Source organism: Puntigrus tetrazona, chromosome 13, assembly GCF_018831695.1.
Source record: "Puntigrus tetrazona isolate hp1 chromosome 13, ASM1883169v1, whole genome shotgun sequence".
In the NCBI taxonomy this organism is placed as follows: Eukaryota; Metazoa; Chordata; class Actinopteri; order Cypriniformes; family Cyprinidae; genus Puntigrus; species Puntigrus tetrazona.
The window spans coordinates 7,216,202-7,235,657 of record NC_056711.1 but is presented as its reverse complement, the minus strand read 5'-3'; the positions used below and the strand labels follow the sequence as shown (position 1 = coordinate 7,235,657).

The 19,456-nt window shown below is 42.0% G+C and overlaps 1 protein-coding gene across 1 annotated transcript in view; it reads right to left on the bottom strand.

The window, feature by feature from the left end:
• atrnl1a (attractin-like 1a) overlaps positions 1-19,456 on the bottom strand; it is a 184,631-nt gene that overhangs the window by 57,651 nt on the left and 107,524 nt on the right. Inside the window, exon 29 of the mRNA XM_043255880.1 lies at positions 17,777-17,855. Coding sequence (XP_043111815.1) covers positions 17,777-17,855 — 79 coding nt within the window. The remainder of the gene's footprint in view (positions 1-17,776; positions 17,856-19,456) is intronic.

Below are 19,456 nucleotides of genomic sequence, written 5' to 3'. Positions count from 1 at the left end.
TGCCCTAATTGTAAGTATAAACGTATAATTTTAATAGTCTGAATCCCAGTTTGATTGAGGAAACTAATATAGTGAATTAAAATGATCATGAGACCTCCGTTCTGAACTCAACAATGGCTCATTCTACTCTTCTCTCCTTCAACATCATAGGGGTCAATGATGTGCAATTACATAAGGCAAGACATTTAATATTTTTCACTGTATTAAGGGGCAGATTACTCTCGTAAAGAAGAGGTGACATAATGAGCATATTGATTTCTCAAACTCATTTGTGTTTTTAAATATCTATAGCAGCACATTCAAAAAAAGCGAGAATGGTTCTTTGTTAGATTACTCTTCAAACTAATGAGTCCTTTTGAATGCTACAGTAAGCCTGTAAGTAATTAAATTATTGAAACATAACTAACCTTTGGCAAAAAGTCTCCTAACAGATTTCATGCTTCTTAGACATTTAAGTTCTATTTATATTAAACCACTTGCACTAGATTTTGAATTTGTAAAAGGTCGATTATACACTGCAACTCACACAAAGAGACATTAAGGTTTTTACAATAAATCAAACTAAGCTTAAATATCCTTACGTAATTATTCAAGTTTTAATTTGAGAAAGTCAAAAGAAACTATATATATATACTGTATATATATATCACCAGACTATACATTAAATATATTTATGTACAGTATAAAATATAAGAATATAAATGTACATACACATGTAAATGTTTTCAAAATATTTACTGTATGTGCATATTTGTATATGCATACTAAATATACACAGTACACATACACATAAACAAAAACTTGAATTATGGATACGATTAATCACGATTATTCGTTTTGACAGCACTGATAAACGTACAAAGGTGGCCAAAGATTTTTGAAAACAAACACACACACTATTTCTATCTTTTGTAGTGAGACAGTAGGAAATATTAGATTGCGTTTCCAAACACTCATTTTGCCATTAATTGCAATAATCCAGTGAGATTTTTGTTTGCGTGAGGAGTCTGGCAACAGCCAATGCTTTAAACAGAGATCTGATCTCTTCATCATCCAGCATGTCTGGAATGACATAAAGACACTGAAACTAAATCCAGAATAACTAAAGCAATGTCTCCAAGATGCGTCAAGAAACCTACATGCAAAACTACCTGGAAAACTATGCACAAAGGCCAAAGACAGACTGAGAACTGTGCTGGAAGATGTCTAACTTCCTATGAATTGTAGAACACTCCTCTCTCATACATTCTCTTTCCCTGTATGTCCGCTCTCTCTCTCTCTCTCTCTCGCTCTCTCTCTCTGTTGTGCTAGCGGGTGAATGAAGGGAGAAGTGCTGCACAGGAGAGCGGAAGTGTCTCTGATCACAGGGGCTCAGTCATTAGCTCTCCTAATTGTCTCTTCCTGGCATGGGGGAGGTTACCACGGCAGCCGTTTCCACAGCAGCTGTCACCACTTGGCGGGAGAATAAGTGGAAACATAGTGTGAGAGAGAGAAGCAGGGGTTCTTGACAACACGACGCTCGGCACTCAAAGAGGGAAACAGAGGGAGGCTTAGAGCCACAGGGCACTGCATGAGAGTGACAGGATAAGACCAGGAGAAAGTAAATGAGTGAAAGACTAAAACGTTTGGTGCTTAGTCCCTCCCTCTCTGTCTGCCTCCATCACTTTTAACGTTATTATTATAGAGCGTGGGGCTGCTTCAAAGGTAGAATTATCACACATCATGCACTCAGTATAGATAGGATTTCTGGATAATGCTTGTATATTTACAACAATAGATTACTGTCTTACATCGTGATTGATTGACTGACTGATTGTCATGGACAATAAATACATAAGACATTTATAATTAAGTAATATTATTATATACATTTTTTTTTGTGTGTATGTGTATATATATATATATATATATATATATATATATATATATATATATATATATACACACACACACACACACATACATAATTACACATTATACACACATACATTATACATTAAACAACAGAACTGACAAATAATAATAGTAATTTAGTATTATTATTTATTATTAATAATTAACACATTGATAATCATTCTAAAAAACATTCTAATAATAATTAGAAACAGAATATTATTAAATTATTATTATTATTATTATTATTCTTATTATTATTATTTTCTACTTGATGACGATGATTATAAATTATTAGACATAATTAAATAGTAGGAAAAATCCATGACAACAATACTTATTTCTACTATAATTATTATCAACAGTAACACACAACAACTAAATTTAACAACAAAAATAACAATTATTATGATTATCATTAGGATGTCGGAATTAATTAGTCCACTGAAATGAACTGAAGCAGTCTAGAAGCAATGCTTATATCAAACAAATCAGACATTTGTTTAAAATTCTGCGTTGCACACACAATGAACTCAACAGCAACCATGCAGAGATTACAGAAGCAATGTTTACTGTCGAGCATTCAGCAAATGTTTTCACATGAGCGCTTTCCAAAAAGCAGATGACAGTAGGAATACCCACTGGGGTAGAAATGTCGCCATGCTGGGGTAAAAGAGCAAGATGGATCCTCTGATAACCTCAGAAAGACTTTGATGTATCTCAGCGTTCGAACACGGGGGAACAAAACGAACAAAACGACAATTCACATGCTTGAACAAGCCGCGGTTAATCTGGTTAAGGCCTGCATTCATGTGCAATTAGTTTCAGCGCTCCATATCGCAAGGAAGCATTAATATCCACGCCTGTAGCACTGCTCAATTTGAAGTCATTTAACAGTCAAATCTTTGGAATTGTAATTTGGCCCTCAAGCTGTTCCTGAAGGCAGAGTACATGTGCATGTGTCTGTGTGTGAGCGAGTGTGTGTGTGTGTGTATGTTTGAGCGTGCTATATACGTCACTTTGTGAGCCACATCATTCGAGGCTCTGTCTACTTACAGAGCTTGTGTGTTTGCACGTGTTACATTTTCCATATTCCACTTCTTAATCTGTGACCATTCATTCTAAAATCAACATGAAGCCAAAATTGACTTTTCACTTTTTTAAACCGCATCCCTCATTTTATTATTGAGCTATTCATTGGTGCATGTTATTACAAAGAAAAAAAAAACTACAGATAGATAACTTTGGAATCTTTTATCAAAAAGTAATAAGCTGCTCTTCGTCTAACATGACTTTCCTTACTCGTTGAACATCTGGTTTACTCGGAAATGCAATTACAGTAGTAAAATGAGTTGCAACAACAACTCACATGTGCAGTAAGTTCAAGTTTTATACGCCCTATAATTTACGTTTTCACAGTTACTTTTATTAAAGGAATAGTTCACCCGAAAATGAAAATTCTGTCATCATTTACTCTCCCTCAAGTAGTTCCTCCCTCGAGAATGTCTTTGTTCTGCTGAACACAATGGAAGATATTTTGAAGGAGGTTTGTAACCAGCCTGATTTGGGTCACCGCTGACTTCCATAATATTTTTTTTTCCTAATACGGAAGTCAATGGTGACCCAAACATTTGCACATTGTTTGATACTGAAAGATGCAACGGTCCCAGAACTGCAGACGGTAAGTAAAACGGCATCAAATGTGTTTGTTTATTTGGCACTGGGTGCCAGAGCTGATCAGCGCAAGAGCTCATCAGTCACTCTTTAGCTCCGCCCACACGGCACGCCTCCAGGAGCTCGGCTTTTTTTCAGAGAGAATCTCCTTTTTGGAGAAATAAAGGATGCAGTACTACTTTATGATACTTATGATTAATATGAGATTGGGAAAACTGTGTGTGTTATCCCCCCTTTAACATTTTTAAATTGAACAACAGCATGTGCTTTTAAATAATAAAACGTAGATGATTTTGTTGTGATCATGTTGATATGTTATCTCACATCCACCTGAGCAATATTATCATGCCCCAGGCATTCCAATCGTGATATAGGCTGAAATAATTTCTTCTTCATAACAACTCATTGTGTCCTCCATGTAACCTTCACAGAACAATCAGAGTGCTGATGCACACATTCATGCACGCACACCCGCACACGCACACACACACACACACACACACACACACACACACACACACACACACACACAAAGCACATCTGAGATTGAACTTGAGTCTAGACAAACATAAAAACAAAAAAATATATAAAATATTAATATCAAGCCTAATATGCCCATTGTACTCACAGAGATATCTATAAAAATGCACAAACACTGTTTCTTAATAGAGCTTGATATATTCGGAGCTTCCTACATTAAAAGCATCACACCTGATAAATACATATAAAATCAAAGAGAGATTGCACTTAAGAGTGTTACACTAAACCGACTGAATATTAAAAAAACAAAAGTATCCACTTTTAAACAGCACAACTGTTTTAATAAAACATTAATAAACATTAATAATTGTCACCAAGCCAGCAGAGGGAGCCCTGACCTCTGGGTGATCTGCATCCACTCCCTCTGCGACAACTTCCTGTCCCAGGACTATAAATACTGCAGCAAGCCACTCAACTGCAGGTTGCATTGTTTCGCCTGTCTCATAGTTAGATCATTCGTGGATTATAGTTTCTGGTTTTGACCCTGTCTGTTTACTGTTTCTCTGATCGTTTGCCGCCTGACCTGACCTCCGCCTGTCTCTGGATTTTGTTATTGCCTCGCCTCCTATATATCTGTTAGCCCTGTTCGACGCCTGCCTGTTATGACCATGCCTTCGTTTAATAAAAGCCTGCACATGGATCCGCACGCCTCAGACCGTTCATTCATGACAGAATGCAACCTCGCACCAGGATCCAGCGGCTTTTCACCTGATCCATGGCCAGGTAGGACCCTCGCTAGACGTTTATTGGCCCTCAAGCAAGGTACCCGATCGATTGAGGATTATACTCAAGAGTTTTTGGACATGGCTTACCTCTCTGACATACCGGACTGTTTATTGATTGAGTTGTATCATGAGGGAGTACATCAGCCGCTCAAATCTAAACTTGTTCGCGAGGGTCCACGTGAGTCGCTTGCTCAGTTTATTGAGTTCGGTTTAGTGACTGTGGGGTCAGCTTTCACGTTGGGTGTTGAGGAGGAGAAGGACAACACATCAACTCCAGTAATGGCCACCTTCCCCGAGCCGCTGCCCAAGATGGCCGCCTTCCCCGAGCCGCTGCCCAAGATGGCCGCCTTCCCGAGCCGCTGCCCAAGATGGCGCCTTCCCGAGCCGCTGCCCAAGATGGCCGCCTTCCCGAGCCGCTGCCCAAGATGGCGCCTTCCCGAGCCGCTGCCCAAGATGGCCGCCTTCCCGAGCCGCTGCCCAAGATGGCCGCCTTCCCGAGCCGCTGCCCAAGATGGCCGCCTTCCCCGAGCCGCTGCCCAAGATGGCTGCCGCCTTCCCAGAGCCGCTTCACAAGATGTCCGCCGCCTTCCCAGAGCCGCTTCACAAGATGGCCGCCTTCCCAGAGCGCTTCACAAGATGGCCGCCTTCCCAGAGCCGCTTTCCAAGATGGCCGCCTTCCCCGAAATGCTTCCCAAGATGGCCGCCTGCCCAGCGCCGCTGCCCAAGATGGCCGCCGCCTTCCCAGAGCCGCTTCACAAGATGGCGCCGCCTTCCCAGAGCCGCTTCACAAGATGGCGCCGCCTTCCCAGAGCCGCTTCACAAGATGGCCGCCGCCTTCCCAGAGCCGCTTCACAAGATGGCGCCGCCTTCCCAGAGCCGCTTCACAAGATGGCGCCGCCTTCCCAGAGCCGCTTCACAAGATGGCCGCCGCCTTCCCAGAGCCGCTTCACAAGATGGCGCCGCCTTCCCAGAGCCGCTTCACAAGATGGCCGCCGCCTTCCCAGAGCGCTTCACAAGATGGCGCCGCCTTCCCGAGCCGCTGCCCAAGATGGCCGCCTTCCCCGAGCCGCTGCCCAAGATGGCCGCCTTCCCAGAGCCGCTTTCCAAGATGGCCGCCTTCCCCGAAATGCTTCCTAAGATGGCCGCCTGCCCAGCGCCGCTTCCCAAGATGGATGCCGCCTGCCCAGAGCCGCTTCCCAAGATGGATGCCGCCTGCCCAGAGCCGCTTCCCAAGATGGATGCCGCCTGCCCAGAGCCGCTTCCCAAGATGGATGCCGCCTGCCCAGAGCCGCTTCCCAAGATGGATGCCGCCTGCCCAGAGCCGCTTCCCAAGATGGATGCCGCCTGCCCAGAGCCGCTTCCCAAGATGGATGCCGCCTGCCCAGAGCCGCTTCCCAAGATGGATGCCGCCTGCCCAGAGCCGCTTCCCAAGATGGATGCCGCCTGCCCAGAGCCGCTTCCCAAGATGGATGCCGCCTGCCCAGAGCCGCTTCCCAAGATGGATGCCGCCTGCCCAGAGCCGCTTCCCAAGATGGATGCCGCCTGCCCAGAGCCGCTTCCCAAGATGGCCGCCTGCCCAGAGCCGCTTCCCAAGATGGCCGCCTGCCCAGAGCCGCTTCCCAAGATGGTCGCCTGCCCAGAGCCGTTTCCCAAGATGGCCGCCTGCCCAGAGCCGCTTCCCAAGATGGATGTCGCCTGCCCAGAGCCGCTTCCCAAGATGGATGTCGCCTGCCCAGAGCCGCTTCCCAAGATGGATGTCGCCTGCCCAGAGCCGCTTCCCAAGATGGATGTCGCCTGCCCAGAGCCGCTTCCCAAGATGGATGTCGCCTGCCCAGAGCCGCTTCCCAAGATGGATGTCGCCTGTCCAGTGCCTGCGCCTCGTGCAAAGCCTCCAGTGCCCGCGCCTCGTGCAAAGCCTCCAGTGCCCGCGCCTCGTGCAAAGCCTCCAGTGCCCGCGCCTGCGTGCAAAGCCTCCAGTGCCGCGCCTCGTGCAAAGCCTCCAGTGCCCGCGCCTCGTGCAAAGCCTCCAGTGCCCGTGCCTCGTGCAAAGCCTCCAGTGCCCGTGCCTCGTGCAAAGCCTCCAGTGCCCGTGCCTGCGTGCAAAGCCTCCAGTGCCCGCGCCTCGTGCAAAGCCTCCAGTGCCCGCGCCTCGTGCAAAGCCTCCAGTGCCCGCGCCTCGTGCAAAGCCTCCAGTGCCCGCGCCTCGTGCAAAGCCTCCAGTGCCGGCGCCTGCGTGCAAAGCCTCCAGTGCCCGCGCCTCGTGCAAAGCCTCCAGTGCCGGCGCCTGCGTGCAAAGCCTCCAGTGCCCGCGCCTGCGTGCAAAGCCTCCAGTGCCCGCGCCTCGTGCAAAGCCTCCAGTGCCCGCGCGCTGCGTGCAAAGCCTCCAGTGCCCGCGCCTGCGTGCAAAGCCTCCAGTGCCCGCGCCTCGTGCAAAGCCTCCAGTGCCCGCGCCTGCGTGCAAAGCCTCCAGTGCCCGCGCCTCGTGCAAAGCCTCAAGTTAACCCACCCTCCCACCCTAGCTACACGTCGTCAAAGGATCCCAGCGGCCCCTGCACTCACCCTCTGCCCTCCACCTGGAGCTCGCCACGGGTCTGCCAGCCTCCATCGCGCCGTGGGTGAAGGATCCCTCGCTTCACCGTCCCGCCTCCGAGTCCCAGACTCCACCTCGGCTTGTAGACCCGCCGGCTTCCCTTAGGCTCCTAGCTCCCTCCTCTCTACCGTGCTCCGTCAATCCACCAGCTTCACCAGGCTCCATCGTCTCTCCGGCTACGCCTTGGTCGGTCGTCGACCATCCGTCGCCTCAGGATTCCACTCCTCCAGCTTCGCCTCGTCCCTCCATCCCTCCGCCTCTGTCAGGCTCCTCCCTTCCCCCGGCTCCACCTCAGTCCTCTGTTGCTCTGGCTCCGCCGCGTCCTTCTCGTCCCCCGTCTCCGCATCAGTCGCCGAAGTCTGCGGTATCGCCTAGGACCTCCAGCGCCGCTGTTTCGCCCTGGCTCTTCGGCTCTCCGACTCCGCCTCAGTCTCCCCGACCACCTGCTCCGCCGCCGTCGGTCGGCTCCATGGGGTTGATGACCGTTACCTCTCCATGGCTCCTCCCTCCGTCGGCTCCACCACTGACCATCATGGCTGGGCTCTGGATCGCCTCCCACCCCGGACTCCTCCCGTCTTCACCCTGGCTCCTCCCACCGTCTCTTCCTCCCTGGTCTCAGTGTGCTGACTCCCTCCCGGAACCCCCTCCCAAGCTCACAGTTATGTTTTGTGTTGTGGAGCGCCAGGAGTCGCTCCTAGGAGGGGGGCTATGTCACCAAGCCAGCAGAGGGAGCCCTGACCTCTGGGTGATCTGCATCCACTCCCTCTGCGACAACTTCCTGTCCCAGGACTATAAATACTGCAGCAAGCCACTCAACTGCAGGTTGCATTGTTTCGCCTGTCTCATAGTTAGATCATTCGTGGATTATAGTTTCTGGTTTTGACCCTGTCTGTTTACTGTTTCTCTGATCGTTTGCCGCCTGACCTGACCTCCGCCTGTCTCTGGATTTTGTTATTGCCTCGCCTCCTATATATCTGTTAGCCCTGTTCGACGCCTGCCTGTTATGACCATGCCTTCGTTTAATAAAAGCCTGCACATGGATCCGCACGCCTCAGACCGTTCATTCATGACAATAATAAAAAGCGATGTTTCTCAAGCATTGATTTCTGAATCACCAGAGATTGTTTTATACTCATAAAAATTCTGTTATAGTCCATTATTAACCATTATTTTAATTTCCATATTTATAATAACACATTTAACTGCTTTTATTTTTGTTCACATTTTCCTTTCTAATAATGAACATACAGAACGAGCATTTATTCATTTATGATAAAAACAGATGAACAGAGACCGTGCTTCACTTTTCATGTTCAACATCCTGCAATGACAGCGGGGGGCCACTAACAACAACAGAATATGCTCGGGCTGGGTAAAAAAAAAAACAAATGCCTCTATTTTTAAAGATTTTCATTTTTATGAACCAGTATCAACTCTTTAAAGAATAATTTATCCAAAAATTCAAATTACCCCATATTTTACTCCCCCCAGCCATCCTAGGTGTATAAGACTTTATTCTTTCAGATGAACGGTTTTAAAAATTTTCCAAGCTTGTAATAATGCCATTATTTTGAAGCTCCATAAATCGTAAATATATCCGTCGTGAAACTAACCTATAACTAAACTAAAATAACTCCAGGGGGTTAACATGTCTTCTAAAACAGATCGATGGGTTTTAGTAACAAAAAATATTTTATTTGTAAAATAAGTCAAACCACTGACTTCTGGCAACGGCTGTAAGAGAGTGGAGTTCCGGCTTCTCGGCTGACCTTTGACTCGACGTAAAACGAGCGACACAAGCTACATTCTTAGCATAAACTCATTTTTGGGTAAACTATTGCCTTAAATCTCAATCCGTGCCGATGACTTCACATTCAGTAAATTCCAATAGGCTAAGCTTATTTATGCTTACGCTGTTACTTTTAATAGGAAATAAAGTCTCAAATTTAAAATTCTGTCTATTTTATTAGGAAATTCAAGCAATAAATACCAATTTGCTCTTTAATGTGGTGCGATAGATCGCTGTAGCTTTTACTTTACTACTGTAATCAAAGACATAGTGAAAGATTAGTGACAATTTTTGGTTTAGGAAGCTGATGATCCTGGCAAACTGGAGCGTACTTGCCACCAAATGGACAGGGGCAGGAATTACAGTTACAAATGACAAAAGATCAACCCCAGTGTAATCAGTGACAGACGGCCTTCGATCACTGCTAAAAAATGACATTAATGATGGAAAATATTTGGTTAACGTGACCTCCCTCTGTGTCTCTCACACACACAGCTTGTGCAATTCATTCATTCACCTTTTAAAACATTTACAACTTTTTGGACGGTAGTGTGCGTATGTAAATATACACTTACACACTTCTGAAAGTCCTGTGCGATCCATTCATGGCGAATTCCTTCTAAAATCAACATCTGGCATCTTGAGTGTTGCTTGCTACTTTTACCAGGCGCTCTTAAGAGCATCTAAATGTAGGCTGATTTGTGAATTGTTGCAGATCCTCGAAAATCTTGGTACGGTTGTTTTTGCCTGACCTCTTCTAACCTGAATCTGTGCACTTGTGTTTGTACGGCCGCCGTGAAAGGTGGAGGGAGCGTTTACAAACATTACAAAATGTGAAGGAGATGCGGCTGCACAGCTTTTTTCGTACTCTGGAGAGGTCTCTGCGATGATGCTGCAGCACTGTGAGAGCAGAGTTTGGACAGAAGCCAGTGTGAACTCAAGCGATCATGCTGTAGTGACAAGCGCTATCTAACCGCAGATCACTGCTCCTGTTACGCGCTTTGCTTCTCTACTTGTGCCCACATGTACACCTGAGGCGACTAACACGCACACACAACCCTTACACTACCTCAAAAGTCAATCTTTTACTGAGAACAGGCACCTGTTATATTACATACAGGATGTGCAGAGGGAATAACTCAGGCTGTCTTATGCATAAAGCATAAGCTCCTCTCTGATATCCACTCACCGCAGCGTTCCTCTCCAAATCTCTGTGAGGCCGGGGCACAAGGGAGAGCCAAACCTCTCATACACACATAACAAAGCATGATCCAAGACCAGGGCCGCCCGATCAAATCATCCTTTGTTTATGCATCAACACGACAAGGTGCTATTGAAAAAGGTTTTCTTCATCTGGCTGAATGCTCTTCAGAGCAGGACTGAAACGGGGGAAACAAAACCCTCCAAGAGAGCCAATTCCCTGTATGAACACTTTAATAATATAAACCACAGATTTCATTTCCTGAATCAGGCCAACCTGAGCTCTGCCATTTATTCTCCATGAGCAGGATCGCACGGTTCTGATCGCTATCGCTTTCTGATAAGTCAAAAGAGGAGAAAATGGAAAGCGTTGCAGGCTTCTCCCTGTCTGATGCTCAGCAACGCAGTTAAATTTGGCTTCCCTGATAATAGTACATGCAGTACAACAAATGACAATAATTAATAAATAGTACTCAAAAATGGCAGTAAAGACATCACAGTAAAATGTCACAAGTACTTTTGAACTTTTTACGTAATCCTGAAAAAATAAATATCACGGTTTTCACTAGAAAAAAAACATTTAGCAGCATAACTGCATAACTACATAATTAGAATACAAATAAAGATAATAAGAAATAGTTCTTTATCATCAAATCAGCATATTAAAATGATTTCTGAAGGATCATGTGACCCTGAATAAGCTGCTTAGTAAATCAATTTAATTTAAATAGAATGACATTTATTAAATATTCTACAAAGAAAACAGCTACTTTAAACGGTAATACTATTTCACAAAATTACTGTTTTAAAATTATTCAAATAAATACAGCCTTGATTAACACTAGAAAAATCTTTAAAAACTTGCCAACTACTACATTTTAAAAAGTAGTTTACATGTTACTTCCAGTAATTATTGAGGATGCAAAAAAAAGGGGGGCTTTGGTTTGAGTCTGTTTTAAAAAGCGCATCCATCTGCTCTGCTCTGACGGTGACTGCTATGCTTTGTATGAAGCAGTTTATCAATTATAGATTGCTTCTAAACCACAAACAGCGCACTGTGATGCTTTTATGTTTCAAAAATTATTCAATTGGGGCAAATGCAACATTTAAATTTTTTAGCGACAACTCTTTTGTTTCTTTGAATCCCCCATACTTCATGCTGACTGAGAGCAGGATAACGTTCATACTGCTCACTAAGCAAACGTGTAATTGAGCAGACAGCCTCATTCCCCTCTTCTGTCTAAGTCTTCTCTCTGTCATCTGAATATCTCCTACGTCAAGTTAAGGAGGCTGAGAAGAGAAGAAAGTTTTTTATTTGAAGAAATAGGATGTGCCCATTATGCAGAAAAAGAAATGCACAAGAGGTGAGAAAATCTAAATGGATGTTTCTTGAAAGTACATATTATATGATTGCATTAATTGCAATATTATAGATGTGCAGTCAAATTTAAGCTCAAGAAAAGACAAGTGCCCTTGTTGATTTGTTCGAACAGAAGTTGAAAAGTGCATTTTAGCGAATCGGTGCGCTGTATTCAAGTCAGGTGACAAGCCTACTTTCACTCAGAGGTGTAAAAAGTACTCAAAGTTTTTACTCAAATGTAAGTAAAGATACTCTGCAAAACATTTACTCAATTAAAAGTACAAGTATCTGAGCAAAAATCAATTCAAGTATTCAAGTATCTGACAGACATAGAGAAGTTTTGGTTAAAAGCATAAATCTAGTGCAGCAATAACATTTAAATGACTTTCATTTATCAGATAAACACACTAAGATCTAAATCATCTCTCTTCATATGACATAAGTATGGGATGTCCAAAAATTACACATAAACTACACAAAGTGAATGACAGTAAGTCAAAAACCAGTGTTAATGAATCAGTATCGTCTTAAGTGAAAAAATAGGCATATGTAAGAACTTGACCATCGTGTTCACTTTGTGTGTTTCTATAGTGGTTCTGTCCACTTGCATTACAGACAAAAAATCTGAAGAAAGAAAGTCATAAACATCTGGGATGAATTAAAATATTTTTTTGTGTTATCTTCATTTAAAAGGATAATTCATTCATATTGAATAACCTTTTGGGGGAAAACACAAGTTTAGCCACCTTAACACGCTTCCTCAGATTTGATGGTGAACTATTGAACCCATATATTTATCTGATAAAAGTCATAACTGAAGCAGAAATGTGTGTGTGCTTGAAATTGTTTGAGCTTGTTTACCATATTTAATGTGCATAAGACAAAATAAAAAATGAATTTACTTTTTAAGTTGAAATAAAATTGTAAGGAGTAAAAAGTACCGTTTTTCCTTCAGAAATGTAATCAAGTAAAAGTACAAGTAGTCAGTTTAAATTGTGCTTGAATAAATTCAAATTCCCCCAAAATAATATAGTTAATAATACAAAAAATACAGTAATCAAATAAAATTACTCAAGTATTTTACACCTCTGCTTTCACTTTGAAAAGATGTGAGAGGAGTTTCGTCAAAGCTGACAAAAAAAGTGATCAGGGAGGGATAATTTCAACAAACTTGTTGAACCTGTGATATCTTCTTCAGGGCATAAAAAGAAAATAAAAGCTAAAACATTTCAAGGAACCTTGCAAAAGCAGTAAATTATTAGAGAGATGAACTACATGAAAAAAACTATAAATACTAGCAAATATTTCAAATTAATAAACAGATACCGTTTGGCCAGGTTTGACAGTGGTGGTTACAGATATCACTGGTTTATTTGATCACAAAAGAAGCATCAGTCAGTCGCGAGTCTGAGCAATCAATCACTGTGACACAGCAGATCTCATCTTCATTCCCCTATATAAAATTATACACCTCCAGAGACAGAGTGTGCCAACAGTAAAAATAAATCCAATAAAAGTCACATGAAATTCAACACAGTCACCCACACCTGTGCTTAAAAGATCTCTGACACCATTTTGAGGCATTCTCAGGAGAGTCCTTGTCTTGTCCCTGGGAGCAAAAAGCAGAGGGTGAGACTGATTTTGCTGCTTTGAAGATTGATGTTGGTGTTTAAGACGCCTCTGAAAAGCAGACAAGACCTTCAGGCTAATCTAGCCTTAGATGATAAAGACGCTCACCTGCTCGGAGCTGATAGCATGGCTCTGCTAGCCAACACTGTAAAGAGCAGCCACCTCTATATGTGGCAATATTAAGACTTCAACATCCTCATTTCAGCTTTCAGATGACCATCTTTACAACCTTATATAACCTTGAGCCAAAAGTTTTCGCAAATGTGTACAGTTGCGTTCAATCGGAGTTCCTACAGATGTTGAATAGAGATATTACAGGGTCAATATTTGGGTTGGTTTATATGTGTCTTTTCACGATAGCAGCATTGCGGAGAGATTTGCATTTTCATGAAACTTTCATCCTGAAAATGAACTTTAACTGAATAATAATGAAAGTTAATGTCATGACGTTAGGCCATAGGCGAATTCATGCGATATGAAATGATATTTACACTGTGCAACAGGCCAGATCAGATAAAGCCTTGCCTAAAAGATAAACAGTGTCAAAGAGCATCTCACAGTCTGCTATTTAGAGGGGGGAAAAAACTAGTCAAATTTTTAATAAATAAAATCTGAATCATCATAAATGTATCACAACCTTTAATTATTTAATATTGAAAATAATTTAAATAAATAAACAAATAAAGCCTATAAATATATGCTAATCACTGTCTGAAGTAAATGGGACTATCTTGTTCAAAATAATTAATTTCTGTAACAGGGAATTATACTAATTACCATAATGTGCCAGAAAGGTCAAATAAACACACCCACTTCAAGCCTCAAAACAACCTGGTATTTAATAAATTAGCATCAATTCATTGTATTTTATGCAAGTGGATAGGGGTTTGGCCGATCGGTGTGGAATAAGCCACTGTCAAATTATAAAAATTAGCCAACATCTGGCTGACAGGGGATGCAGTGTGTTTGCAATTGAACAGTTGGGAATTATCCTCATTTGGTGGATGTGGTCGGAGCTGGCTTTGTAACACTCCAGATTCTTCTAGAAAATACATGTTTGGTATGGAGTATATTTAACAATCACGCCACTTGCTGTTCAGTATTTCCATGTTTGTCAAGGCCATTGACAGCTTGCATTAACCAACGCATGAATTATAGAGTAAAAAAAACACGGAAGTGAAATATGCAGGGTGTTTTTTTTTTTGTTTATTAATACATTTATGGCAAGACAACAGCAAAACTTAATGAGGTTAGTTGTCAAAATATGGCTAAATCCCTGTCTGCTGGGGGGAGACCCTATTAGGAGATTCACAGACATCTGTACAAGACGTCTTGCGCATCATCATTAGAATTTCAAAGTGGTTTTGATTGTTTGATCTCATATCCAGAAATTATTGTTGGGAGAGTCATTATCATAAACCCAGTTCTAAATTTGTTTTCCACGCTCTCTGTTATGATCCATAATTAACTATACTGGCGAGATTACATTATTTCTCCCTTTTTGAATGAAGAATCCGTATGGAATTTCTCCCACTGGGAAATTTATGGATTTTAAATGTCAACGCAAAAAAGTTTTTTTTAGGCTGAGTGGCTGTTTTTAGGATTAGCTAGATACAACATATTCCATATATTACTTTCCTTCGTGTGCCGACAGACTGAGACTGATCCCCCTGATTGCAGCTGTAAAGAAATTATATTACATTTGGTGGAATGAAATGAAAATACCCCCCCCTCCTCAATGTTCTGCACTTTAGAAAGAAGGAGGGACGAAATAATGAATTAGGCCCATTTGAGGATATTGACTGATTCCCTGAGTGCTCACGGCGCCGTCCATCCGTAATCTATCTCAGAAATAATCATTCATGCTCTATATACATCAGAAAGAGGGGATCATAAAAAATACACCATTCAGCTCCATTGATTTGCATTGTTAATTTCCCACTTGATGGCTTCAGAGAGAGAGAGTGATGAAGGGGCCTCTATGATGGGTTTAAAGTATCCAACATAGCAAATCACAAGATAGCCGGTGTCAGCAATGAGGCTTGACAATGAGGCAACACAATTAAGAAGAAGCGAGGAGCGGAGTGAAGCAGCTCTCCATAAAACTTCCAAGAGATCACAACTTATCAGCCTCCACATAACCATAAAAGCATGGCATAGATAAAGCCCTTGCTACGAGATCTTTATCAGATGCCACAGCCAGCTAAAAGCAACTTGTCTGTTTATGGATGTGACTGGTGCGGTGTGGGATAGATCCCCCTGGATCTGACATCATCACTGCCTGACACCTGAGCTCTGTTATGCCAGGCGCAATGTGAAAAATGGATGTGTGAAGGAGAAAAAGTTTAGTGGAATTACAGCAGCAACAGCAAGGCCTTGCCGATATGGGACAGACATTATAAATAATGTAGACATATAAACTAACTAAGGTCTATATGTGTGTGTGTGTGTGTGTGTATGCTAACTAGAGATGCAACAAGGTCGAGTATCACATGGAAAAATACACAATGTGTACACGAACAAACATGTACAGCTTCCATTTGAACATATTTTTATATACATTATAGTAACTTTAATTTTAACGCAGGAACGATTTGTTTACAAATACGGCACATTTCGACACTGGATTTTCAAAAATGTTCAAATTAAAGATGGCATATTGGATCCGACATTACTATGGCAACACAAGTGTGAACAACTGTTTGTATTACATTGAGTATTAATATATTTTAAAACAGAATCAAAACAGGCTGTCAAACATACACAAATGTGATAGCAGTGTGTGCTTACTTTTGAGCCTACAATCTATAGTTGCATTTTTTTTTGTCTTTTCTGTCTGTAAAGCCTGTAAAACCTTCAAATGTCAAAACTTTCTAATTTTACACACTTGGTCAAGACAACATAAAAAACGCATAGCAATTTTATGTCAGATATCCAAGTTTGTCTCTTGAGTCATATACCGCTGTTTTTATTCAGCACATTTGTAAAGTGCTGTCAAGTGAGAATGAGATCTTTTAAAAAGTTTGTCTCCCCGTCTCTCTTTAAAAAGGACATTTAAAACCCATGCGTTTTGTTCCATTCAGTTGTGCTCCATCTAGCTGTCTAAAAGGAAGAATGTGCCTCGCATGAACCTCTTGCAATCCAGCTCAGCCCACTGAGTGCTGACCTGGACTGAAAGTCACCATGAACAGTTCTGACACAAATTGCTGTCTAAAGAATCGGTTTTCAAGGTATCACTGAAAAACACAGCATAACTCATCACAAAAGTAAAAATTAGATCCAGCTGACATGTACGCATAGTGGTTATCCGAGTTCAGCTGGTGTAAAATCTTTTCAAGTTGAAGATGTTGTATTGTTTTCATGATCACGGCTGTCACTGCCAATCACTACGATGAAGTACACTAGATTCATTATTATTCATTGTAGCTTTCCTATCAAATCACATTGTGCTTTTATTACTCTGATCAAAATGGCTTTTGCGGAGCGCAAAGCTTGTCTTTTATTTGGCTTAAACTATTCCATTATCTACATGCTCGTTCTACGAGTAGATATTGAATGAAAAGGAAAACAGCAACTGTGACAGCCATCGTTGAAAACAGCACACATTTAACTATAAACCCACACTTACAGCTCTCGACATGCTTTCAATTACAGAGGCCACAGTTATTGTATTGATTATAAAATGCTCAATGAGAACTCGTTTGCAAATTCCCATTTGCATTTATGTTGCCATTAAATGACACACAAAATAAGAAATAAAAAGAGAGCGGGAAAGTGAGAGAAGGTGGCATCTGTTGGGGCTTTTAGATGGATATATCACACTAATCCATTCCTTTTACATGAGCCCCTGTCAGGGTTAATTGGTTTGTGAAGATGGGTAATGAAGGGAAATGGCGGTGTTTATTGTAGCGCCTTTCTCATTAAAAAAAGGCAGTTCGGCTGGCATGCGGATGACATTTACGCACCCATCAGACACTGGGAGGAACACGTTACATAAAATGATCAGCTTTACCTCGTGTCCTGTGTGATCTGAGCACAGTAACACCGCATGACAGTGAGTTTCATAAACTGTAATGAGGTTAAAGTCATAAGGCGGTTTACAAAGATCAACCATACCCAGGAGCATCATTGGAGGTCACAGATGGTAAAAGCAATAACATCCCAACTAACACAAACCTGTAAACGCAAATGCGTAACACATTAAAACCAAAGTCTTCCATTGGTCGCACAAACTAAAGTCCCGCCCCGAACTCGAAATTAAACGCATTAGCTTCAAACTTAAAATCAAAGGCAACATATAAAGATACCGCAGGCAATGGCCAATACAAGTATGGACACGTCAATGAGCAAAGGAAGTGTTATTGTGCAGATGTTACCTCTCTCCTGCGTGATGCCCAGCACGTCTGTTTGACTTTCCAAACCACAGCAGCAACCAGCAGCAGGGACAGGAAACAGCTGGAGACAAGACACATGGAAAATCAATGGATCGGTCAATCAAATAAGATTTATGAGTTTGTAATTGCCATTGTGGATAACATTCCTCTAACCTTTGAAGCTGGACCGAGGACAGATGTTACATATTCGTATTTCAATCATACAATCAATGATAAACAAGTTCATCCAGCATGAAAAAATCAATGCCATATGGAACTGACTGTTACGTCAATCATTTACGCAATACCAGACAAGCACATCTGCACTCCAACAGGTTTGATTTCCTGACTCGCACACACACAGACTGCTCTTTGGCTATTTTAAGCCATCTAGAAGATGCGTGATTTTAGAGAAAGTTGGCCTTGAGTTGGACTGGCTGCTGTAAAAGCACAAATAAAAGCAGAAATGCTTCTTTGTGTTTTATCCGCAATTGACAGAATTCACCTGACAAGCTGACAAATGCATGGAACTGAAATAAAAGGAAAAGCATTTGGTGGTCGTACACAATCAATTTTGTTGTTGTTTTTTGCCATCATAAGTTCACGGCCTGCACCTGCCGCTGCAGTATATGATAAAGCACTGGTGAACAAGTGTCAGAATGCTTGTCTCCAATGTGGGAGGACTGAGTGTCACTACTCGGAGACAAACTGTCACCAAAAAAAAAATAAGCAACACAATCACTTCTATTACCCATGAGTGCTTGATTATAAATTGCGTTTATGTACTGTAATGTTCCGTGGACTGTAAAAACGCTATTTTGTTAGTACAGATGTAACTATCTATAATGACAAAAAATGTACAATCAAAAAAAAAAAAGAAAAAAAAAGTCACATGTTGCCTATAATAACTGCTGCTGGGACTTCAATAAAGCTATTCAACAATTTATTTGCAATAAAATACACTTAATTTCAGCCAACAAATAAAAATAAGAGTGTCCATTAACTTTTGACCGTTTTTTTTACTTCTGAAAATATATCCAATTCATTCCTATTTGACTTTTAGTAAACCTTGTATGAGTGAGTAACAGTAATCAATGGGCATAGAGTTTAAATAAGGCTCAGTATACTGACATGAACATCAGAGCAACAGGGGGCATGTGGGGACGCTGTCATCTACCCATCATTCACATTCAAACAGAGCCTTCATTCAGCCTGCATTATTACAAATACATACCATCAACTCCACAGACACATTGCCTAGAGGAAGAATGTTCAATCTCAAATTAGACAATCTGAGGCTCTGTGAGGCTCTGCAAAAATATGGCGTGTATAATATAAGCATATGAAGTGTTATACGATCACAGAATTTGAATTTGCACCATGGGAAGAGTTGCAATAGCACACCTTGGGGACGTCTTGGGCTCCAATATTCTTCTTCTAGTCTCTTTACTTAAGCATCATATATTAAGGGTCCGAGCTCATTACATCTGAAGCTGTTCAAACGCTAAAATTAGCACTGGACTAATCAGAGTGTAGCTGAGGTAATGCAAGAGCCTGAAACAGCCTTTTCAACCATTTCATCTACCATATTTCAAAACCCAATCAGCACAAGTCAGAGGTCTCTTATTAAATCTATTAATGATGAGGGCAATTAATTCTTAACGAGCTGGATAATGGTTTTAA